Source organism: Thalia democratica, chromosome 7 (genome assembly GCF_965202585.1).
Source record: "Thalia democratica chromosome 7, ktThaDemo2.hap1.1, whole genome shotgun sequence".
In the NCBI taxonomy this organism is placed as follows: Eukaryota; Metazoa; Chordata; class Thaliacea; order Salpida; family Salpidae; genus Thalia; species Thalia democratica.
The window spans coordinates 55,547,369-55,573,750 of NC_139171.1; the positions used below are offsets into that span (position 1 = coordinate 55,547,369).

At 26.8% G+C, this 26,382-nt stretch overlaps 2 protein-coding genes across 2 annotated transcripts; both read left to right on the plus strand.

The window, feature by feature from the left end:
- The first annotated feature begins 11,792 nt into the window (after positions 1–11,792).
- Positions 11,793–13,592, plus strand: LOC145841645 (kelch-like protein 41b). Its single transcript, XM_082948997.1, has 2 exons — positions 11,793–12,506; positions 13,509–13,592. The coding sequence occupies exons 1-2, from the start codon at positions 11,793–11,795 to the stop codon at positions 13,590–13,592; spliced, it is 798 nt and encodes a 265-aa protein (XP_082805123.1).
- Positions 13,593–23,828: 10,236 nt separating this feature from the next.
- LOC145841646 (kelch-like protein 25) lies at positions 23,829–25,998 on the plus strand. Its single transcript, XM_082948998.1, has 4 exons — positions 23,829–23,919; positions 24,715–25,014; positions 25,068–25,197; positions 25,263–25,998. The coding sequence occupies exons 1-4, from the start codon at positions 23,829–23,831 to the stop codon at positions 25,996–25,998; spliced, it is 1,257 nt and encodes a 418-aa protein (XP_082805124.1).
- Positions 25,999–26,382: the final 384 nt, after the last annotated feature.

Sequence of the window (26,382 nt, forward strand, 5' to 3'; positions counted from 1 at the left end):
TATGTACTTAAAAACTTTTAAAAGTTATTAATTACTAACTTGTTTTTCTCGCTTAAGTGTTATTTTAACGTCTAATTAATAAAACATAATACATAATTTTATAAAATTCTGTATTGTGTTTTGCATCAATAATTTTGATCAACTGGCATAAAAATGCAATGTTTAACTGAAAAAAAAAAGCAGCATTTAGCTTACAAAATTTATAAAAAAACTTAATTAAAAAATATAAACACGGATATCAAAATAAATAGTTTAAAAGAACAAGTTTTTTGGTTTAAGTAAATGTGTATGGAAACAAAAACAGAAGGTTTTTACTAAAAACTAGCTATAAACCAAAACTGAAATAATAAATAAAATTTATCTATATAAAGACTTGTAATATTTAGTAGTAATCTCATTTTAAATAAATTAAAACTAAATAAGTCTAATACATTACTAAAAACGAAGTTTGATTTGAAGCTTACTTAAAACTAAAATAAAAGTCTAGGTGATTATAATTTACTTTTTTTTTCAGTTTTTAGCTTATAACAAGTTTATTTGACATTGAAAGTCATTCATGTTAATTAAAAAGGGCAGGGAAAGGGCAAAGGCCATAAATTAAAAATTAACTAGATATTCTGGTGTTGATGATGAAGCGCAAAAAAAAGGATCTGGTGTTGAAGATGAAGCGCAAAAAAAAGGTTTTGTAGCATAGTTTTACGAGAAAAGTTGTTTGAGAGGACCTCAATTTTTAAATTACTGCAAAAGAGGCCGTATGAAAAAAAGTCTTTGAAACCATGGTTAGATCCCTTTTTTAAGTCATAAAAAATAATGATTCAATAAAAGTAATGGTTACTTATTGAAGGCAAACGACCTTCTAAAAGAAAAATTGAGAAAAGTACACTTGATTATAGCAACTTCATGATAGGTTTTATTTTATCAAAAACAAACCAATACACTGTTTAACCGATTTTTAAATAAGAAAGAGTAGAAATACTGTCATAAAAATTTTCTAAGGTTAACATATTGCTCGATTTCTGATAACGTTTTGTGAAAAGGGTTGTTTCTACATTAATGAGGTGGTTTTTTTTTATGAACAGTGTTTCACTTTAATATCAGTAATTCAATAAAGTTATTGTTTTTAAAGTTAATATTTATTTAGTCAATGTTGCTAAAATTCTTCACAGTAACTATAAAGCGTTTCATTTTTGATTTTTAAAGCTTCATCCTGACAAAAACAATGTAATTTTTAAACTTTTTTCAAACAAATACATTATGAGAGATTAAAGACTTTATAAGTAAGTTGGATTTTTATAGTTTGTTGAAAAAAAAAATTCACGTAATGACATTTGCTGCAAGAGCATTTCATCGGACGATGATTAAGCTTTTTAATTTTATTACTCAAAAATTTTTTTATTGTGTTTATGACTTTCCATGTTAGAATTTTAAGTAAGCATATGTCCTGCTTTTATCAACAAAACTAAAGGTAAAGTTTTCTAAACGTTTTCAAAAAATGCTAAAATAACAAAACAACACAAGATTATGTGTTGAGAAATTATTATTGTTATACTAATTTTGTCTTAGATATTTAAAAACAGTTACTTTAATGTGAGCTCTGATTTCAGATAGAGTTGACAAAATTACTTTCTGTTGAACTCTAGTAAAAGAATCAAAGTTATATTGGTAATAGAAATAATTTTAATCTAACTTAATTAAAGAAATTTAACCTAAATTTATTAACAAAAATCCATAATGGTTTAACATATGTTTCTAAGAGTTTTCTTATGAACTATACTTTTCAAGTGCACTATTACTTTAATAAACACATAAAACAATCAAATTCTTTATTTCTATATATAATTTGGAATTTAAAGACCATTAAAAGTTTTAGTATATATTTCTTTAACTCTGCAGACTTCAATATTTTATTAGTCTGGCTCGCAAATGGCATTTTAGACCCTTAAATAAAAAATACTTCTGATCACTATGAAACCTCATCAAGTAAACAAACGAAATATGTTCAAACTTTATTTTCTTAAAAGTTTTAATGACATCAGAACTAGATACAATTGTTAATCAACCCAACTTTGATGTTTTTAAACGATCCGTGTTCGACTATTTTTGTTGACTAGATAAATAACTTTATAATACAAACACATATTTCTATTATCTTAAACTCTTATGTTCTTAAGTAAATTTAATCCTGGTAAGCAACTTTTGAAATCAAGAGAAACAGATTTAATAGAGTAAAATTTTTATGCACTAGATTTATTAAAAACGCATATTTGCAGGCTACTGTAAACTTTTAAAACTTTACTTGAAAATTATGAAAACAAACTTTCAAAAGCTAAATTTTAATGTAATACATTTTATTAGCAATACTGTTTAATATAAATTAAATTAGGAAAAACTTGTAAGTATAAAATAAAAACTTTAACTTAGATTGTATTATCAATTATTTTAAGCTAAAAATTACGGTGCAACAATGATAACTTGGTGTTGCTGTTTAAAACATTTTTTTAAAAACTAAGTTGATAAAATTAAAAATTATAAAGTCAAGTCATAAATGTAAATTTATTTAGTTTTTGAATAAAACATAACATTAGTTAATTTAAAGACAATACCATATTTAGATAAGAGTTTAGTTTTATTCATTATAAAGTTATATTCATCCGGAAATGGTCGTATCTTGATAAAAAAAAACTTAATCTGATAAACTATTTAATTTAATCCACTTGACTTTTTTTCAAACATAATTGTCTGTAAATGCTTGTGCAAGATAATGAAATCAAAGAATAATAAGAAAATTTAAAACTCTGACAGTTTAGTGTTCGACCATTTTGTATGCTGATTAGGTTTGTACAATTCAGGGCTCAATGGTTTTAAAAATAAGTCAGCTAAATATTTTATAGATATTTTTGTAAAACTGTTTTTAAAGTTTCTAAAGACAAATTTAAAGCTTATAAAAAACTAAACTATTTAAAAAACATTATGGTTATTTTAAAATTTTCGTACTTTGTTTAAGGGAATGTAGTTAAAGTGGGTAATTTTTAAGAATGAAGAAGATGATGTAGTGCCCAAAGTAGTGATTTCCATGGTCAATGTTGGCAGTAGTAGGTTTTAAAAAGAGTACAATCCATTTTAAAGTTTTTGTTGTTAGTTGGTTAATAATAAAAATGTTTGTTATTTTTTGAGTTTTCAATGCTAGAAAAGTTAAAAAAGCCCAAAAAAGTTTCGGAAGCAAATGGTGTGTAGCTTAAGGCCATAGGGGGGTGAAACACTTTTTTCACAAAAATTAACTTTGGCTTTTATATAAAAGCTTAAATATAAACTACGAGCCAGTTTTTTAATAATCAAAAGTATCATTTAACTTGAGATATTTCATTTTTTGTAAAAAGTTTCCGTATGGACCACAAATATTTTAGGGTCAATTTTCTCAGAAATTTAAAAGTTTACTAAAATCTATCTTCTCCTTCATTTTTTAATCAATCTTCTTCAAATTTTCAGGAAATGTTCCTTATATTATAAAAAAAAATTATTTACAATTTTTAATAAATTAAAGAAATAAAAATTTATCACAATAAAAAAAGGTGTTTTTTTTTATTAAATATTTTTACACAAATTTTTTTGAATTTCAAGATAAATATTTTTTTATTGTATAACTATAAGACTGTAAAAGTTTGTAAAAGATTGCTAAAAAATGTATGAGGAGATATATTTCAAATAAATAGTCTTTTATGATGTTTTAGTTTTCCCTTCCCATAGGGAACTTATTATGCTGCCTGACTTTGACTGGTAATATCTCAAAAATTAACCCGATTTTTTTAAAACGGTAAAAAGTGTGTTGCAGCTAAAAAAAATATTAAATAAGATCAACTTGTAAAAACATGGAAACCTCCCTATGGTCTTAACAACTGAAAGGTTTTCCACCCAACAATGAATTGAACATAGTTGTGATGTGGGCATTACATTTTTTTTGCTATGTTCTTAGAGAAAAAAAGACAAGCTATTGTCTGGCATTCAGATATTCTAAAACAGCTTTAAATTTCAATCCTCTTATATAATTTTAGTGTACAATAAACTTTATTTTATTTACAGTTTGAAACTTTTATCCTTATTTTGTCCAATAATGATATATTAATGCCCTTAACATAACTGCAAAAATTCCCTAAAATTTTTTTTACACCTTTTAATAAATTGGTTTAGCTTAAATATCATTTTGCTACTATCAAAAGTAATTCTGTATTTGACAAATCTATAAAATAATTTTCTAATAGTGCAACTGCTTATAAAAAATAATTAAAACAAATACCAAAAAAAGTGATGGAGTTTGAGAATGTGCTGTAATTTATTAAAAACAAAACATGTTTATGTACAAAAGATGTATAAATTAGACTTGAAACCCTGGAAAAGCCTGCAAAACCTGGAATTTGAAAATTAAGGCTAAAAAATCCATGAAGAGTCTTGAATTTGAGAAAATTAAAAAATACCTGGAATTTTAAACAATGTTTACATATGAAGTAAAAATGTTTGAGTTTAGAAGAAAATTTAGAAAATTCTATTATATAGTTAAAATATTTTGTCATCATCAAAACATTTTTTATTTAAAAACACGTTTTAAGTAGGTTTAAAGTATCTTTTCAATGTTTTTATGGTTTTTAAACAGTTTTTGCCTTAAACTTAATTTAAATCTAAAAATAGACCTAAAAACAGGAATTTTTAAAATCCTGGTAAAAAGTCAGAATACCTGGAAGAAGTTACTCAAAATCTAGTGGCAACCCTGTGGTTAGAAGTTTTTTACCCGTTTAAAATATTCAAGGTAACAAATTAAAAAAAGACTGAAAACAGTTAGGAGTAAAACATATGTTGTTTTACATTATAACTTTATTTTTAATGCAACTTTGCACACTATAAGATCTACTAAATTAAATTAGTTTGCTTGCTTATGTTTTATTTTTGAGTATTTTAGAATATTATTCGCAGTTTTAGTTAAAAAAAATAAGTATTTTTAACTCTATAAGTATATGCTGGATTGACTTCAGTTGTAAGTTTTTAAACTTGGGTTTCTCAAAGTAATAATAATAAAACTGATAAAAAAAATTATAACTGTTAAGTTTAATATGGCTAACATTTAAGTGTGATTTACTAAATGTAAGTATAGTTAAATTGATATGCTTAACTTACTCTGTATAATTAAAATATTTATTTAAATAAAAACAAAGTTATTCAGGATCAACTGTTTTAAAGTTACTTCTATACCTCTAACAATTAGTAAACTCAATATGTATTAAAACATATAAATACAATTTTTCTTTTAATATTTATATGTAAAAAATGTACTGATTAAACTTAAACTTAAACATATTTTAGATGCCCTTTTTTATTATGTACTCTTTTTAAAGTGTTTATCATGTTGTCATAGTTGCTCATTTACTATTTTGTCAAAAAATTATTTTAACTGCTACTTGCTGATTCTAATTGAAAATTACCAAAATAAACATAGGCTACTTTTAAAAGCAAGTTAATGACTTTCTGCTGACTTATAGTAGTTTTATTTGTTTTTTATAATACAAAAAATATTAATGTTTCTATTACTATTTAAATTCTATTTCTAAAAATTTATTTTTTTATTAGGAAAATGGACAAAACAGTAACTCGGTTTTAAATTATTTGTTTGGTTTTATAAGTTATGCTCAAACAAGAGTTAATTAAATCAATACATTTTTCACAATAATAGATTACTAAAAAATTACAGAATTTTTATACAAAAATGAAATAAAAAGTTCTAATAAGTTTTTTATTTATAAAATAATTAGAAAACTGTCCTACTTTTAACAAATAGAAAAGTAATACATAATACATTTTTCACTTGCTTATTCTAGTTATTTTTAAATTTAAACATTTATTTCAAATGTTGTTAGAATATTAGTACATTTAACTTTTTGAATACAAAATTATATTTTTAGGGTGTGTTTTAAGCTGTTAGATGTTTTAAGTTTATAGCAACTATTTTTTTAATTCTGGTTTAAGATATGTAAATTCATAAAAAAATTTGTATTTGATTTATAGTTTAAAGTATGACTTTTGTTTTTTAAGAGTTTAAAGTAAAATAATAAAATTATAGCAAAACAGTTAAAATATACGATTTGTAGGCACAATATTATTTCTACTCAAATTAACTAAAAAAATTCTCTTCTGCATTCAGTAGATATATTGTCGACTCAAATTTAGTAAATGAACTTAATGTTGCCTTTTTAAAATTAACTGGCTAACAAAGGTTTGAAATTAAAAAATTAATCAATCATACAACTTGAACAACAATCAAGATCAAAAATAGCTAACGTGAAAATGTAAAAATCACTAACTTTTTATTCAGATATATAAAATTGCAAACTTGTTCAAACATGACATCGGTTTGTTCAATTTGTCACGAAGACAACAAACCGAGCGTGGAGAGTGTGTGCGTGACCATCTGCGGCCACCTGTACCACTACGACTGCCTGCGCAAGTGGCTGGGCAGCAGCTCGACCTGCCCTGACTGCCGCGCCGCGATCACGCTGGCAAGCGTCGTGCCCAAGATATACCCGAACGATGAGGGGAAAGTTGAAGAGTTGGAGCGGAAGCTTGAGCAGTGTCAAAACGAGCTGTACTTTGAGAAGGAAGAAAACGCCGGCTTGAAAGCTGCCGTTCAAAGCGCTGGTAAGATCTTGTTTTCAATAGAAATATAATGTTGAACTTTTATTATTAACTTGTGGGGTCTCAATACGCAGAAAGCTTTTAACTAATATTCAACTGACATTAATATTTATTTTTCAATGTGAAAATAGGTTAATTTGTGAAAAAAACCTGTTGGTTTAAAGATTTTAACATAAAAAACTCTTTTAAATGTTTCTTAAAACATTATAGTATCCTACAGTTATCGAATGTTTAACCAAACATTTTAGGTTAAAAAAGTTAAAAGGCTTCCCAAAAAAAGAGTTATGATAAAATATGTAAATTGACATTGTAGTTTATTTTATACAGTTGTTTTTAATAACAAAAATAATTATTTTATTAAAGTATATAGTATATTTACATATTTAAGCGTTTTATAAGTTCTACTTCTGAAACACTTTAGAACATATAAACAGGGATCAATATTTAAGTCTTTATTTATTAAGATTTAAAAAAATTGATTTTTCTTAAATTTTTCTGTTCGATTAAATTCTGTCAACAGTCAATTAGTTTTTAAGCAAACTAGTTTTAAGACTGAGTAACTTTGATGTACTCCGAGCCACTTGGGTTTCTAGCTTTATGTGAAACCGTCTCTGTAACAGATTCGGCAGTTTCGACAGGAGCCAGGTTGGCAGTAGCTTCGGGGCCATCTTTATATTTAGTTGCTTCATCGGTCTGCGACGGAGTGCGAGAGAGTTTAAGAGATAATTCCCTTGTCATAATTAACTTTTGGTATAAATTTAAATATAGACTATCAATTATATATATGCTTTATTATACAATAAAATGAAAGTACAATAAGAAACTTGAGAAGGCTTCTTGCAGTTAACAATTCTTGTTGTGCTGTAATAAATGGTTGCTTGTACAGTTTACTGATTAAGAAAGTAGGAACTTATACTTCCTCGTTGACACCGGATGAAGAGCGCGCGAGACAAAAGTAATAATAATGAAATAAAGAAAATGAAAGATAAAAGTAATAAGTTTATTCCATCATTAAGGGCTCATGCGTCGAGTTCAATATTCAAAATGATCCAAACTGGAAATTTTTGCTGAAGGACAGCTTGTTTTCTACAGTATTCGTAGGGTTATGAGTATGGCACGTTAACAACTCATATCGATTGGTACGCCCCGTCGACGCTGCTAAAGTAGGTATACAAAATGTATACAGTGCAAGATACAAAAATTACGAAGTTATGAACTTAAGTACAAAGTAAATGTTTCAGACAAACAAACAAATACTTGAAAAAAAAGGTTTTGCCGAAGTTCATCTAGCTTTTTTTCAAGATGGCGGCTGTCGTTTCGGACTGGAAACTGGCGTAGTGATGCTTCTTGTTAACGTCGAAATCCAAATGTTCCACTTTCTCGTTAGCTCGGCTGTTTATATAAGTCTTTTTTACATAACAATTCCACATGTCAAGACATGGTTGCATGGTTTAACATGTTGATTAAAGCATGAAACCCGGCGTGACCGGTGGGTGATTCTATAATGCGTTTAAAACGATGCGTCAACTAGCAGTTGTTTAATTTTTTTAATCAATGTGATATCTATAGGAATGAATGTTATGATTTAACGAAATACCGAAGGTATTTTTAAATAACCTTAAAATGAGTTCGGGGCGTAAATGATAAAAATAAGCGTAAACGTTCTAGGGTAAATGAACCTTTGGATGTTGGGTTATTAACACCCTTTGGTTTCTGAATTATTTTGAGTGGCTTGTTTTTTCATTTAATAAACAATTTTAGAGACATAAACAACAAAAAACAGTATCAAGCTGTACAGTGGATGAAATACTAATATAACAAACTCTAAGTGCTATGCACATATAAAAATAACCAAAAAATTGCTTAAGTTTTGGTTTTTTAGGTTATAAGTTTAAGAACTTTCCTAAGAAAATTTAATTCGATTAGTTAGTATACTCTTTGTAATAAAAATCTAATCTTGGTTCAACCAATAAAATAAAAATCATCTCTTTGAAACCTATTTTCTATGTAGTGCACAATGATTGTTAATTATGCATTGACCCAAAAAAAAGTAATGATGAAATTATGGGAAACCCTTATTAATGCAAGGGTGCACAACAACTTATCTTTCGACAATTTGTACTAACTCTGAACTGTTTTGCTTTTTATTTTAAAAGCTTTTTTTTGAATATATTTTTACCATAACGATCTCATATATAGGCCTTAAGGATTTTTCATTTAGTTCTTAGATTTAAGTTGTTTCAGAGGTATGACTAAGAGAAGTTTTGAAACTACATATTGGTGTAATTTTTAATTGTTGTGGTACTTATTGTTTAATAAAGGTTTTTTTTTACTTTTTCTCCATCATAATTTCTGTACTTTAGCAATTTTTTTTTCTTCTAGCTTCATTTGATTTTTTGAGACCTTGGCACTTTTTTTTCAATTAAGAATTGCTGCAAATTGATTTGTCACAACTTTAATTGTTAAAAAGTATTATTTAATTTTGAAAAGTTAATCTTGTAAGACTAAACCTCTTTAGACAGAGTAAATACCAATATAAATTATTTATAGTATTTTATTTATGAATTTTCTAATATACCACATTAAAATGCATAATAAATATTTTATTTCCAAAACGTCGTTTATAAAAATATTTTTAGCTGCATTAGAGATTTTAATAAAATTTTTAAACTTTGTAAATAATCAATAAGAATTTTTATATGCAGTAGAAGAAAAAAAGATGTTTTCTTTATAGTATAGCAAATAAATATGCGTTTTTTGAAAAATGAAAAGCTCATCAGCTGTTACATGTTTTATTTTAAGCAATTTAAAGCTCAAATATGGTTGGAACATTTTTTTTTAGATTACAGACAGAGTGCAGTTTCGAAAAATATTTTTTTTACCGAAGTTACTGCTAAGAACATTTTTTAACTACCCATTGATTTTATTTCCATCAAAACAGTAACTCAATAGTCCCTTTAAAGTTATAGTTAAAGTAAATTAACATTCAGCTAAAAATGTTTGCCAATGTAGATTTAAAAAAAAGTTATTAGAAGGTATTGATTGTAGTACACTTAATTTATTAGTGTATATTTTGGCTCATTAATAATTTATATTTTATTTAATTATTTTTTTTAAACTACTTGATACTATTTCAGTCTATTTTATTCAAATCAGGCAGACAGCTTCACTGTTGTACTTCTTACAAAAACAATGCAAAACTTTTAATTTAGAATTAAAAGTAATTTAATAAACAACTTGGAAATAAACAAAGTTTCAGTTCAGCAAATTATAAAACAATTGAATATCTGTCAAATATTTAAGAATTTTCTAAAAGAGTTACAACAATCAAATAAAGTTAAAATAAAAACTTTTAGTGAGCAATAAACTTTAAAAAGCTAAACAATATATTAATTATCTAAATCCAACTAAGATCTTTAATACGAACTTTATATTTAAACAATACTAACTGATACATAAATAAAACAAAATCCTAGATTATAATTGTTTTTGTAAAATACTCTCTAAGTTGTGTAGCTCTAAATACTTAGAGTTTATAACAATAAATAATGGTAAGGGTTAGGGGTAGCAGTGATAATAAAAAATACTAAGTAAAAAAATAACTATAATTAATAAAAAGATTTAAAAATAAATAAAAATTCAACCCAAGCGAAAATGTTTTAGTGTAAAATTTTCCGCTTGTGCAAAAGTACCCTCGTGAAAATGTGACAGCTACCCATACAAACCAGCCACAGTGCGATTGCAGTGATACTTTAGTCAAAACCTTCTAGATATAGTTCCAAAACTAAACTTATTTGTTTTATATCGTTTATTGTTAAGTTCTGTTTTAAAAAGTTTTTATTACTTGTATTTGTATTTTGATTTTGATTCTAACTAGTTAATTCTCAATTTAATTACACATTCATATAGTATATTCCTTTTAAATTTAAATTTTGTGTAAAATGTATGACCACATTAAAATATTTACTAAAGTATAATGTTCTTTACTTTTTAGTTTTTGATGTGTTCTTTAATAAAATTTATAACTACAAAAAGTCATAACTAGCTTTTATAAGTAGTAGAGATAATAATAATACATTTGAGTATCATTTAGTTTCAAGTTAAGTTTGAATTTAATTATGGTTTCATGTGGTTGTACACTATATTATAACCCTGCAATGTATTCTATTCCAGTAACTTTTTAAATTTTTATTTTAAGCTGTGAATTTATAAATTTATTTGTTTTGATGTCATAATAATTTCATTAGTTGAAAAAAAAAACAAGTTATAAGGCTGTTCAAAAGTACATATTAAGTACTTTATGACATAAACTTCAAAAACTTTCAAAAAACCACACCTGTCCTAAGAAAAGAAGTAATTGTTGTTACAAACTCGAGCAACTTATACATTTGAAAGCACATTTGACACTACTCTAATTTCAATTAATTTTTGCACTATATTTTGTTTTAACTATTTTTAAAACCTTTTTGTTAAGCCAGTTCTCCTCAATAAAAAAAATAATATTAAATCTTAACTGTTTTTAAAGTTTAGTTAAAACTTGTCTTTTAATAAAAAGTCAATTTTAAAACTCTCAATACTTTTTATATTATATTAACATTCACCCTTCTAATACAAACATACGTTTTACATGTTTCCTATTCTAAACATTTAACTCAAAAAGTTATATTTATGGTTTTTTATTCATGGTTTTAATTTTTACTGATCACATTAGTTTTTTTAAGTCTTATATGAGTTAACATAATCAATTAGAAAATACAATTGAAAAATGAAAGCACAAACATTTTTTATCAAATTAGTTTTTGTTCCAATAAGTATTTTGATTTAAACAACACTCACTAATATCTATTTGTCTTATAATAAGTTATCTTCAAATATTGAAAAAATAAAATATTAAATATTTTTTTATTTAAAATAGAAAATACCTTGTAGCTGTTATTTATCTAAATTTAAAATTTATAGATAAAGAACAAGTAAAGTCAATCGTTGTCAATGCATATGGGGATGGTAATTTTTTAATCCTGGAATATATAGTAAAAGAAAAGAAATGGGTTCATGTCAGTAACTCGCCATTACATAATGTAAAAGGTTTTTTCAAAATCAATGAGGAGTATTATATAATGGGAAAGAGTTCAAACTTAGGTCAAGGAGTATTGTGTCAGTCAGAAAGAAAAGCATTTCACCAATTTGAATCTGACAAAATTGGTGTATCTTTTTGCGCCTGCGTTTTCAGAAACCAAATTTTTATGGTGAACGACCACGGCGAAAGCAGGCTGTACAGTCCGGTCAACAAAAAGTGGAGGACCGTCGGGTTGAAAGTGAGCCACAACAAATTTGCAGCGGTGGAGTACCTCAACCAAGTGTGGCTCATAGGAGGCGAGGTCCAGCACGATCTAAGCAACTATGAAAGCTTGGACACCGTCACGATATTCGACCCGGTTTCAAACAGCCAGATCACTTCGCCCGTCAGAATGAAGGTTAAAAGAGACAGCGCCAAAGCGGTCGTGTACGAGAACAAGTTGTTCGTCTTCGGCGGGTGGAACGAATGCTCATATGAGCTCAACAGCGTGGAAATGTACTCGCCACGGACGAACGAGTTCACTCTGGTGGCGCCGATGAAGAGGAAGCGGTGGAACTTCGGAGTGTGCAGGGTGGGCAACCTCGTGTACGTGTTGGGAGGGGAGAACCAAATAGATTTTGAGGACGAAGTGACAAATTCTGTAGAAGTTTACAACTTGGATACAGATCAGTGGCACGACGGAGTCGATCTTCCTGAAGCTTGCTCCAGCGGGTTCGCGTTTGCCAGCGATGGAAACTACATGTCTCCAACAAAAGTTTGTTATTTAAGTTATTTTTGTAAATACGTAAAATGAACTTTTAACAAAACTTTTTTCGAAAAACTCTCATGTTTTTTTATAGTTTTAGAAAGGTCCAGTACAAACTAGATAAATTTTCTTGCAAAAGTGTCTTTTAATGCAAAATATCTCAACTCCGTTGGTGATGGCAACACAAGTATTATTTAAACATAATTTTGAAAAACTGCATTAAAATATCTTCTGAAACAAGTAATGACAAATAGTCGAAGTAGGACTTTACTGCATCACATTACTAAAAGTTATTATTATTTTAAGCTAGGTTTAAGAAGTTTTATGTAAGGGTCAAGTCAGATTTAGAGAAACAATCTCCTTACTGGCAAAGTAAAAAATACTGTTAACTTTAACTTCTGTTAAGTTTTAATTTGCAAGAAAAAACTCACTAGAACGACTTAAGACAAAACAGACTTAAATTGATCAATATAGTTTAGTCATAAACAAATAAAATTAAAAAAGAAAAGGGAATGAACTGCTTCTTTTATATTGTTTGTTCTTGTGCTAAAATTAAACAATTAGGCAAATGTTAGCTTAGATAGAGCTCAGAAAGCTATAACTTTTCAATATCTGTTTTGAGTTATACTGATTAAATAACAAGAAAATACATATAGTATAAAATATATAAATTTTAATATGACTCTGATCTAGTTTTATAAGTTTGGTGTAAACAAGAACTTGACTTTTATAGCAGTCATACATTGATAACTATTGATAACATTAAATCTAAACATTTTTATTTTATTCATGTTTAAGGAATAGTTGCTAGATTTATACAAGCAAGTCGTCACATAAATACTCAAGGATGACTTTTTAGATAACTAAAAATACATTTTATATACTATTCAGAACTTTTTTTCTACAACTCTATCACCCCTGACCTAAGGTACTTTATAGACAAACTTACTGATTGTAATAAAAGTTTAGTAAATTGAGCTAGTTTAATTGTAATATCCTTAAAAATTTCAGCTGGTTCCACAAATAATGGCAAATCCAAAAAGGAAACGCGTGATGTTGGACAGACAAGCAAAGAAAAAGAGAAATAATAATTAAAGAATTTACACTAAAGTAGTTTTAATTTTGGTTGAAATACTCTAAAGTTTAGACGTAAGCTTGTTTTAGGCAATAAATGTTATTTTTGATTTGGTTTTATTGTTTATGTAACTATAAATAGTTAATTATATGGTAAAATTGTAAGTTAACTTAAATAAAAAAGTACCAAATAAAAGGTTGACACTTAAGCAATAAGTATCTCACTTTGTTTTGGGATCACACATACTAAGTTTTTAGGGGTTCTATAAAACTCATCGATTTTTACACAGGTTCTAATTAAATTATCAATATAAAAACTGAAGGGGAAAGTAGCTTGTATGTTCTGTATAAATTTAAAATGTGCACGATCTTAATTGTGGGATAAAATTTACAAAAAAATTTTAAACTCCAAATTTTTCTAAGCGGTTTGTACTTAAAGTAATAAAAGAAAGGTGTTAAGCGTAATTACCGGATATTTGAAGGTTATTCTTAGGTTTTTCTCTGATGTTCATAGGTTGAGGATTTATCAACTTTACATAAAACAATCTGGAGTATTAAATAGTTAAAAGAGCTGTCGTACTACTAGCAGCGTAATAAATCAATAATGCGATCCTTTTTTTTTTGCTGTTTATTGTGCATAAATTTTGACCAGCTTGAAGATCTATAGTGTAGATAATAAGTATACCAGTTTAGGTCAAAATTTTTATAACTATTTCTTTTACTAAATTGATTTAATAATTGACTGAAGTATAGTTAAAAAGTAAAAATATGCCTAAAATTTTTCTTTAAAACATAAAATTGATATATACAGTTTAACAAGTAAAAATACTTTCAAACTAAAGCAATAAGTTTGAAAACGTCAAATATATTTTTGTTGAAATTTAAAGCTTTAGTTATTTCTTCACATCCTTAAACTTTAGATTTAAGACTACTAAATCAAAAAAAAATTCTATTTTAAATTTATATTTGTATATAAATGGTTTGAAAAGTACCTTCTTTTTTATGTTGGAAAAAAATAGAAACAGTAAAAAAAAAGTAAATTTTAGAAAAATAAGGAAAAAAAAAGTTTTTTTGTTTCATTTAAAATTGTTAAAATGGTCTAGTTTACATTTATTAATTTTATAATATTTTTGTTTTAAATACATTAAAACCATCGAAGCTTTCTATTATACTCAATAAAAGATAATTGACCAAGTACAAAACTTATAAAGGATGTCCAATTATGCAATAAATGGAAAAGCAAAATTATTAACAATCTGTTAACAAACATGCCTTTAACTTAGTTTTAGTTGCTAAATTTATAAATTTTGTGTTTATTTGAATTTATTCATACGTCATAATTTAAAGTTAATTTTTAAACGGTTTACATTTCAAAAATTTTTTCAAATTTAATTAAAAAATTATCACTTGAGAATGAAACTCGTATAGTTTTGAAAAGCTTTGAGTAATAAAATACAAAACAAAATGAATAACCTACTGACATTAAGTTAGAAATGATATATAAAAACGTTCAAAAACCTTCCTATAATAGTACTTATGTCATAATAAAATCTAAATTTAAATTCGACTATCCTATAAACTAAAATTAATATAAGTTTTACTATTGCAAAATAAGGAAACTCAGAAAGAAAATTAAGGATAACTTACAGTGTAAGTTTCCGAAAAGATGAAGAACTTCCTGGCAAATTATTTTTGTATTTATTATATAAAGTCTTGTTTATACTAAACACTTAAAAAAGGTTTATTTTTCAATATAAGTTAAATTGTGTGTGCTTTTTTAAACTACATCTTTTATATTTATGTTTAGGTACACTTTAAAACAAAAATTATTTATATACTTGATTTTTATTAATAGAAAAACTAAAAAGATCATCATTTAAGTGAATTTGTTTTTTAATATTACAATTTAATTAGAATATTCTTAAGGTCTTAAAACTAACTGAATTGTTCTAAAAATCTTTTTACATTGGTCTTTTCTATCTTTTTTCTTTGCCAGAACTAGAATAACAAAGTAATAATTTGTTTTTGTTGAGTTGAAGTCGTACTTCACGTAACATTTAATAATAAATAACTACAATATGTATAACCATTTTTTTTAATACTTAAACTTAAGCAAGTACTTTTTCATTGAAACAAGGTCAAATATTTAGTTGTTTATTTTGATAGTGCATATTTAGATTGTATTAAAACCATAGATAATATTTTAAATTAAAATTAAACTTCTAAACACGTCAAACTAAAACAACAGTAAGTGCTTTAAAGTTGCTGTACTTACTCAATGAAAAGACAATTATTCATCATTAACAGCTTTTGTTAACAAAGAACTTATTGGATAACTTTGAAGTTGCTATTTTAAACCACATATGACTTTTTAAGTGATAACTTATGCTTATTCGAACTGTTTATAATAATTTCATATTTGTTACGATAACTACTTCAATTATTAATTTAAAATTTCAAACTGTATAAAAAACAAAAAAAACACCTAACTACTAATTTAGTTTTAGATAAATAATAATATCTACAACCTATAGATAATTGTAGAGATATTTAAACATAAATCATACGATGTATTAAGTTTTAGTGGTTGTATCGAGTTATCATGTTTAATTATATTAGCAAATTTAAACAATTTAATTTGAAAATTGTAATAAGTTAAGCAAAATAAAAAGGATTACCGGAAATCCAGAAAACAGAAATTTTGAATATCAATCAACTGTCTATTTATTTTAAACTAAATTAACATGCTCGAGTAATTTTGTGACAACCTTCCCATAGAAGCAATTTTCTTCAAACTAGGCCATTTTAGTTAACGATTGTGTAAAAAGCAATTTTATGTTTCACTTTCGTTTTTTTAACAAACTAACGCTTCTCAGGTTCATTGTGCTTTGATCGCATAGCATTATTAGGATTCTGATAAATTTGCTTAGAATAGAAAATTTGTTATAAAAATAATAACTGGAAGTAAATTCCCAATAGAAATTTATTTTATAACATTAAAATTTTAACCTGAAACACTAAAAGAAATCTTAAATTTAATGTCTTCCTTGAAAAATATTTTCTTTAAAAGATTTACGAATTTTGAAAAAAACAAAAATAATAGTATGTCGTTTCATGTTTGTGTTATAACACGAATGAAAAAGGTTAAACTACCAGTTACATATATAAAGTTTAACTATAGTTTTTAACCAAAATAGAAAAGTATTAATACATGTTAAACTTTTAACAACCTTTTTATTTTAACACTATCAAAGTTTTTATCATTATTCATTTACAACAAGTTTAAGTTAAATTAAAATTGTTACTCAGTTTCAACATTGAAATCAAAACTTTATATTTTTATCTTGCAAAATAAAGTTATAAAAAAACAAATGGTAACGTGCATAAAGAAATTTTCATTATGTACTAAAAAATTTTAAAGTCATATATTTATCAAATGTTTTATAACAATAGTTAAATGTTTTTAATTAATGGAAAAATACTCAGTTAGTATAATAGTACTGCACATATTACATTCATTTGTTTATTTATATGCAATTTGCCGATTCCTGCTTTAGATTGTATTTCAGATTATCATTTCCAGTTAATGGTAATAAACCTTTGTATACAACGTTATTTGAATAAAAAACATCAAATATTTTATTAATATACCAATTTATAGAAGCATACTTTAGGTCGACACTTTTATTAGTTTTTTTTTTGTGTTTTTAAAAATTCTTTTGTTTGCATATTTTCAGTCTTGTATTTTGATCAATACCTTAATTGCGAGTATCTGAGAAACGGTTTTATTGTTTTTATTTCAAGTAAGAGCATCAAGCGTTTAGTATTATCGTTTTGTATTAAAAAGGAAGTTTTGAAACAAAGATATAATGGATATCAAAAATGAAGAGGCTGTACAACTTGATTTAAGGAAGATTAAGTACTATGAAGGTTTTATTGAAAATAAATTGTCACTTTGCTGGAAATAAACCCGGTAATGATAAAAAGCTTCAGAGTTAGCAAGCTTAGTTTTATCTATTACTTAAAACTAGAGAACTTAAATGAGAGTTAACTATATCGTTATAGCTCGTTATTACTTATCTTTTATGCAACTCTGAATTGGAACCTAAATGTAGATAAACTAAGTCAATAATCATTACTAAACGTTTAAATAGGTAATAAAAATTCAAATAACGAATTTTTTAAGTTTATTGATCGTTCGATTAAAAACAGGTTGAACACTAGTATACATAAAACAAAGAGAAAAGTTAATAACGAAAAAAAGTACAACAACATTTATAAAACTGTATTACAATGTTTAGAGACGTTACCTTAATCAAATTTTATAATAAAATTCAATATCAGAAAACTAACAGCTTAACAAAACAAGTTATAAAAACAGTCAGAGCTTGAATCATAAACTATGAAATACGTTTAAATTTACTAAAAGAAAACTTTTACTTTATAAACATTAGTTTGTACATCTTACACATCCGAGACCTTCAAACATATATTCATTTGTCAAAACCTTAGCCAGGTACACAGGTCTGATGGCTTCATCATGCCTTACAACGATTAGATCAGTAAACAATAGGTTGTCTAAAGCTTCAACAACCCTTGGTTTCAAACTGCAGGAAATTGGAATGCGGTCAGGACTAGAAAGATCTCTACTTCTATCAAAAGTGAGCCTTCCATGGTAGTGATTAATAGTGGAAAAATTGATTGATGCGCCAAACTTCTGAGCTTCAGCTCGGCTCTCAAACTTCCGGACCTCGCAAATAAAGATGTACTGAGCCGTTGTATGAGTGCCATAAACTCTAGAATGACCTGCGGCTTGAAGAGCAGCAGCTGAAGAGCTTGGATATAAATAACAGCCGTTTCCACACTGAGAATTGTTTCCAAAATCACAAATTCTAAACCCCGACTCTACTATATGCATAGCCATTTTTTCTGAACAACCGTAGAAAAACAACCTACTGTCTGCAAAATCTGTGAAAGCTCCTTGAAACTCCGTTGTCAACCTAAACGCTTTCAGCAAACTCATAACAATTGGTAGGTCTGTTAACTTAGTGCTTGTGATTGCCATGTCAACAAACTTAAAATCAGCTGAATCCTGTTCAAGTCTATTAAGGTTGTACTTTGGTATTGGAGACACACTGTTGTTTTCCATTTTGCAACCTGCACAACTGCACCCAGCGGCATGCGCGCAGTGCGGACAAACTATTTCTTGTATTCCCATTACCGGGAAAGCTTTGTAACAGAACCCAACAAGTATCTCGCTGACATCTTCCGTATAGCCGCTAGGATAAATCAGCTGAAGCAAGTACCTGTTTTCGAAGAAAAAGTCTTTTTTTTCTTGAGAAACTGTTACAATACGGTATGACAAATTTAAAAAGCATTTCATTGCACTGTTAACGTTAACCTCCTTAACGCGTGTACCATTGTTGTCTTTTATTGCTCCCATTAAAAGTCTATCTCCTTGTTCAACATTCGTTTGGAATATTAGTTGCGTTAGATTTTGAGTAGGAATTTGACTGACATAACTACCTTGTTGAGCAGTAACTGTTGGATAATGCTGACTTCCTTGGTTGCTAGATTGGTGTTGTTGGTTTACTGCTGCTTTTAAATTTCTATGAGCATAGTTAGTTTGGATGTTCTGCTGAGGAACGATCGTTGCTTGGTTCTGCTGGAAATGATTTTGAGGTAGACTTTGTTGAGAATTATTGAGAGGTTGAAATTTAGCCGCTTGGTTTTGCTGCATCAGTTGAATATTTTGCTGGTTAGCGTTGTTTCCAGTGTCTTTATGCAACTGCTTACTGGAAGTTTTCTTTAAAGTCCTTTTACCTTTCTGTTTCTTGCCTGAAGTTTTAGGTGGCGCTTTATTCATGTTTCCGACTGTTTAATACAACTGCACCTATATAAATTAAGGTTTTTTTGAGTACTTAAAATATGTTTAGTGGTTCTTAGTTTAGATGGTACTTATTAAAGCTCAAATAAAGCTAAATAAATAAAAGGAGTTTTTAGGAACTAAAAAAAAAAATATATACATATTTTTACTTTAAACAAGTTTTAAATCAGAATCTCATTGCTTAACATAGTAAGTACTGTTTCATGAATAAGTTTACTTAATTGATTAAGAAAATTGTAAACAGTTTTGTCATTATTAAGTATAAATTAACTAGAAGTTTCAAAGCTTTGAAATTTGTTTATAACTTTTATTAGTTCTGTAATATACTTGATAAAGTAATATATTAATTATAAAAATTTTAAGCTGTATATGTAAACTATTTCAATAAGTTATTACATCCTTAAGTCTAATTGTTAACAAACTACAGTTCATATTGAAGGTGATTGTTTTTGAATAAGTTGAATTTATTAAACTTAAAACTAATATGGTTTATACTTTATAAACTTAATCATATTGCCCTTGACTTAGAAACTCAAAAGAATTAAAATAGTTTGAAATTTCTTTTGACATTATTTGTTTCAGCTTAGAGGATACTTTACTCTAAATTACTGTCATTTTTTTTTGTTAATAACTTTTATAAAATTCGGTTATTAAAAAGCACCGACGAATTAAACTAAGTTAAACTTAACTTAAAAATAAATTCAAAAATGGATCTTTAGAGAACAGTTTTGAAACCTTTAAATAAATATATTTTATTGAAATATATCTAAGATAAAGGTTAATGAAAAAAAAAAGAATCGCCACTTTAGTTACATATAAGAACTGTTAACAGTATTAATTACGTAGTAATTTTAAATAAGACAAACTAGATATTAATTTTTTTGGTATTTATTTTAGTTATACATTTTGTACAATGGTACTTAAATGCAAGTTATAATACAACATTTACTATATGTTTTTACATATAAAAAGTAAATACATTAAAAATTACTTAAAATAAGTTTTTGATAGTTTTGTGGTTAATTTATTGTTTAAGATATTGAAATTTTCTTTTGATTACTGTTAAAAAAAACATTTTTTTTATTACTTTATAACAATAAAGCATTATCTTTGTGTTCGTGTCTTTTTATTTTTAGTAATGATCAAAGATGTCAAATTAGTACATAAACCTTTAAGATTTTCATGTTCTGTTTATGTTGATTTCAAGTATACGACATCTTAAGTTGAAAGATATTGTTAAAATTAATACAAATGAAATAAAGAAAATTGTAAATTTAAAAGACCAGTTTCGTGTTAAGATATTTAACATTTTGAAAGCAGTTAATAAATAACAACGCTTTTCCCTTACAAATTGTTAGAGCATGGCTTTCAAAAACTAATTAGTTTCCTACACAAAATAAAATAAATACCTAATAAACTAAACAGTCAAAAAATACTAAAAAACTTTTAAAAAAATCAGTAGAAAAATTATCATATTGACAATAAAAGCTAAACAGCTAATCAGAATAAAAATGGACTATTAAAACCGTTAAGTTTAATTCAAGATCATTTACAAAGACCTAGTTAAATAACTTAGTTTGAGTTTTTTAGTTATATTGACTCAACTGCTCAACATCAAAACACTAAAAAAAAGTATAAATTGTTCGATATAAGAAAATAATGCTATACTTTTTGGCCTAGTGTGTTCTTTAACTATAATAAGCAGTTGTCGCTCTGTTTCCAAATATATTATGTATTCACGTTACATGTAAATAAATGTGGTTAAATGTGTTCACATAAAATTAGAAATAGTTCACTAGATTATAAAAACCTTTAAACGATAATTGTGTTACCTTAACTATTTATTTGTACAAAAAATTACAATTAACTAATAAAAAAGTTTTAAGTATAAATTAGTTATTGTTATTTTTTATGGAGTAAATCTGACTACACAATGTACAAACATCGTATCAATTGTTAGTTTTTTTTTAAGTATTAATGTTTGCTATCAATAAACTATTATTCTAGATTTACTGCTTAGTCTCTTTAACAAAAATAAATAAAATCAAAAAGACATAACTTTTATTTTATAAAGATTGTTTTTAACAGTTTAAATGGTTTCTAAACCTACAACTATAAACTAGTTTTAAATCTAAGAATATAATTATTTTATCGTCTAAAACACGTTTTTAAAAGTTTGACAACATTGAAACTTTCAAAATTGAATATTGTTTGTTGATTCAATAATAAACAGAAGTAACGTTTTAATTTCTTATAAATCTTAAAACTAAAATGTCTATTGGTAATGACATTCCATGGTATCACTAACAGTACAAAACATAATATCTTTAGAACATAAAGTTTGCTGTCAAAAAGATAGCAAACTTATTTTCTTTTAGTTTAGATGATATGCTAACAAATGTATATATTTAATGATCAATAACTAATAAGAAAATACTTTAATTTTTATGGTATATGTGTATTAACGAAACAAAAATAATGAACTTAAAACATTTGTTTTCAGAATTATAAACATTAGTTGAATTGTAAAGAGATTTATTAATAAAATTTTTACTACCAAAATGATATTAAAGTATATACTAAAAACTTTCAAACTCAATCGTTATTTATTATATGGTTATTTTTAGTTTTTTTTAAATGTTAGTAATTATACTTCATTGTTTTCTACAAAAAAAAACTAAATATAGTCTAGAAATAACATAAGAGAGTTTTTATTTTCAAGTTGACAGAGTAAATAAGATTTTTCTTTAAATTTTCAATCAAATTTTATGAAAATGCATACACTTTTTACAAGGACGTATTATGATAATGAGTTTAAGGTAAAGCTCTATAGCATAACTGCAAAATAATAATAAATATCAAAAAAAATAAGTATATTACTAATAAGTTATTATGAAAAACATTTATAGTTTATATTTTCATATTGTTATAATATTTTTTATAAACGTATACTGGATTCCAGTTTAGTATAAATTAAGATTTTTTTTTCTATTTTACAACAAATAAATGTGGTTTTTGTGTGTTAGAAACAAATAATGTAAAATCAGTAATAAAAAACTAAATTTATAAATTTGAATGTTGAAGTCAAAGGTTAACTCTCTTTCAGTTGAGCAAGATTTTATTTCAAAATAATTTATTTTTTTTAAGTTTAAATGAAGATGTTCATTCAAAATTTTAAACCCTACTTTATTTAAGGTGTAGTTTTGTTCTCTTAGGTTTGTTAGTGTGCAGTGCCAAAACTAAAACATTAAAAGGTATTAGAAACTTTTATTTTTTAAAATCCAATCCAGATTTACACTTTTATGCTGATAAATATTTAAGCCAGTTGAATAGTAAAAACGTTTTGTAATCTATCAGTAAAGTGGTATAGAAATAAGTTTCTTACTTAAATAGGAATCAGATAAAAAATAGTGAATAAAATTGTACTTATGACTCTTTAACTCTAATAAAAATTGCTATAACATTTTAAAAGACCAAACGGTGTAGTTTAATAATTATTTATGACATAAAGATATATATTTTTTGTTTATTGAAAGGTAAGTTTGAATTGTTGTCATATAACCTTTTAGTGAATTTAAATATTCAGGTATACATATATCCTAGAATTTTTTTAGAAAATTAAGCTTGTATGAGATAATCAGATCTCTTATCTTTTAATAAAAAAATAACAGTTGTGTTTTAAATTTATTAATATATATATAAAATTTGACTCTTTTAAAATTGTAGAGCTGATCTAGTTTTATCTAAACTGTAGTTTGTACATAAAACTTTCTTTGTTTGTATACTTTTCTATTTTAAGTCTGTTTAGGCTTTTTTTTTTTGTTAAGTTAAATTTTAGTAAAAAAATACTCTGAGTTTGGTATCAATCCTATATTTTTAAAGTAATGTAAAACTTAAAGATATAATATCATATTAGCTGTATTTCTTAATTAAATAAAATTAGTTTTATATAAGTTTTGTTCTACTTTTAATTTATACTGTAGAGCCTCTTCAAAATATAATACTCTTATGTTAGCTAACAATTTTTAAGTCTTTTAACTAATGGCATTTTTATTTTCAAATTCTTGTAAATAGTTTAATTATCAATTTTCACTTACTCTTTTAGAAACCTATTTTCCTCAATAATTCTTTTTTTTTAATTTATTTTTACTTTTAAGAAGATTTTAACAAATGTAACATAAGCGATTTATTATGATAGAAAAAGTCTTCATCTAACAAAAATAAAAAGTTTTTTTTTTCATTGTTAGCAATAAAAATCCACGCTACGCAAATTGTGCGTAGTATAAAAATATTATACTTAAGCTTTTATAAGAATTGTTACACAATACACTTATCAACTTTTTATTTTCAGCTGTTTTTTACAACTGATAATGCGGGTAAAACCAGAAAATTCTCTTGTCGCGAGTTCAAATAACAACAAGAACTCTGAAGGATCTAAAGCAAAGAAACTGAAGCTTGAAAGTGAGACTGATCTGTTGCTAAAAACCTTTTCCATTTCTAAAGAGCCTGAAGTTTATAAATTTACAAAAAAATGTAAGACAAACGCTTTAAAAAGTGTCGACCAAAATGAACTGAAAAAGTTGAAGAATCTGCTTACAAAAGGTAAGATAAATTTGTAAAAATATTGCATTCTGTAATATTGCAAGAAAAACTGGAATTATTTAAAAACCTAGAATATGACAATTTAGGCTAAAAAAATCTGGAAGACCTGGAATTTGAGAAAATTTCAAAGAAAATCACTAAAAATCATGGAATTTTAATTATTTTTACATGCTAAGTAGTAAATATGCTTTCATTTAGAAATAAGATTTTATTTTGAGTCTATTTTATGCTTAGATATTTAAAAATACACTTGAAACTATATGAAGACCAAATATTTTGAAATGTAGGCTTATATACCATGCTAATTATTTTTGTATACTCAAGTTTAGAATTAAAATAGGTCAATCTAGAACAATTTAAAAATCTCACAAAATAATTTTGTTACAACTGGTTTAAAACAACAAAAGTATAATATTCAACTAAATTTGATTGTTATACATATATTATGAAAAAAGTAAGTAATATGCAGCTGTTATTCGGAAAATGATAATAAAGCAAAGTTATGCTCATTAATCACAGTAATGCTATTACATATCTTTTCACAACAGTTTTATTGAAAAACGAAAATTTATTTAACTTAACTTTTTTAGTAAATGGACACGGTAAAGGCTCTAATGTGATCTTACCTCTTAAAATAGGTAAAATATTTCACAGACAAAACAATGACTCCCAGACTCATGAAAGCGGAAGTCAATCTACAAAACGTAGCAACTCACCACCAACTAGCAGCAGTATTCAGCTTAGCCAACGTCGCGCGACAAACCAGCAGATTTGTTTATAGCTATTTCGCGACGGTGAGAAAAAGCAAAAATTTTTTACATCTGGAATTTTCATCTGTAGAAAAAATTATGTCCAGGACCGAGCTGCACGTCGACTCGGAGTTGGAAGTTATGGAGGCAGCGCACGCATGGTTGAGCCACAGGTACGACGAGAGGAAAAAGTTGCTGAAAAACTGTTCGTGAAAATCCGCATTTCATTATTACCTGATGAAGTTTTGAATGGAATAGTCAGCAAATCTCGCTCCATGCGGTCCATTTCCGTGTTTATGCATATCAAGGAATGCGTTAAAGTGGTCAGGGACGTTCGAATTAACAAAGCAAACTACAAAGAAAATGACAGGTGCTGCGGTCTGAGCAAGTTTTCCATTCTGGTTTGCGGCGGTATAAAACCCGAAAAAATACCACTGATCCTAATGTATTTAGAGTCGACGGGGAAAACTTCGACGACGTCACATTGCTGAAAGAATTGCCCAAATGCCACTATATCAAAGCGGTCAACGTTCGACACCAGTTCTACTTGTTTTTTAACGACAGAAGCGGAGGTTCGATAAACGCCAGAAAGAACGATTTTGCTGTGCACACGTGGAAACCGGTCAGTTCAATAAAGGACTCAGTAGAAAGCTACAGTCTAAGCGCTTTCATGGACAGGGTGTATTTCATCGGGGGCAGCCGCGGAAAGATCAGAACACCAACAAAAAGCTGCTTCTACTTCGACACCGAGACACTTGAAAAGAAAAGCATCGCGAAGATGAACGAGGCGCCGGAGTGTGCCGCGAGCTGCACGTTCCGAGGCAGGGTGGTGGTTTCAGGCGGCACCTTGGATCACCCGTCCATCAAATTGAGAACCAACGAGGCGTACTGCCACGTTTCAAACGAGTGGACCGGCATGCCCAAAATGATCAAGGGCAGGAGCGGGCACTGCCTTGTCCAGGTGGCCAGCAGGTTGTATGCGTTTGGAGGAGGAAGCGAAGAGCGCGAGGTCTACGTCGCGTTTAGCGACATATTCTCCGTTGTAAAAAGTCCATTTGCGGACGTCGGTTTCAAAAATGTGCGCGGGGCGTTTACAGCTGGTGAAAAAATACTGGTTTTCATGTACAACAGGAGCAAAGTTGCCGTCTTTGACACTGAACGGGAGGAATGGACCGAAGAAATGTTTTGAGTCGAAAAAGATCTCAAGAGCTATATCTGCTTGAAAATTTCTGAAATTTAATAAAATTGTTAAGAATGTTCATTTGTGAATTCACTACACAAAAATATAAACGGTTATATCTTTTTCAGAATAAAACTAATGTTTAAGGAGTCATATCCTTTTTAACTAGTCTTTATATATAATAATGTAACAAGCTTATTTTACTTATAATTTAAAATATTTTTGTTTTAAATAACTTTTTTATATTATAAAAATTTTAATAGGTTTAAGTTAAACGTTTTTGGAAACTAATATTCTAAACTAGTATTTTGGACGTTTTATACTATCATGTACTTGTTTACAATAAAACTATTTTTAATAAACAAAATAATTGTTTTTATTATACTTTATATA

Excerpts from the sequence above, each read along its gene's own strand:
- LOC145841645 (XM_082948997.1), top strand. The coding sequence starts at position 11,793 with ATGGGAAAGAGTTCAAACTTAGGTCAAGGAGTATTGTGTCAGTCAGAA. Across the intron at positions 12,507-13,508 it reads ACTACATGTCTCCAACAAAA|CTGGTTCCACAAATAATGGC; the intron begins GTTTGTTATTTA and ends TAAAAATTTCAG.
- LOC145841646 (XM_082948998.1), top strand. The coding sequence starts at position 23,829 with ATGCGGGTAAAACCAGAAAATTCTCTTGTCGCGAGTTCAAATAACAAC. Across the intron at positions 25,015-25,067 it reads GAAAAAGTTGCTGAAAAACT|TCAGCAAATCTCGCTCCATG; the intron begins GTTCGTGAAAAT and ends TGAATGGAATAG. Across the intron at positions 25,198-25,262 it reads AGGTGCTGCGGTCTGAGCAA|AGTCGACGGGGAAAACTTCG; the intron begins GTTTTCCATTCT and ends TAATGTATTTAG.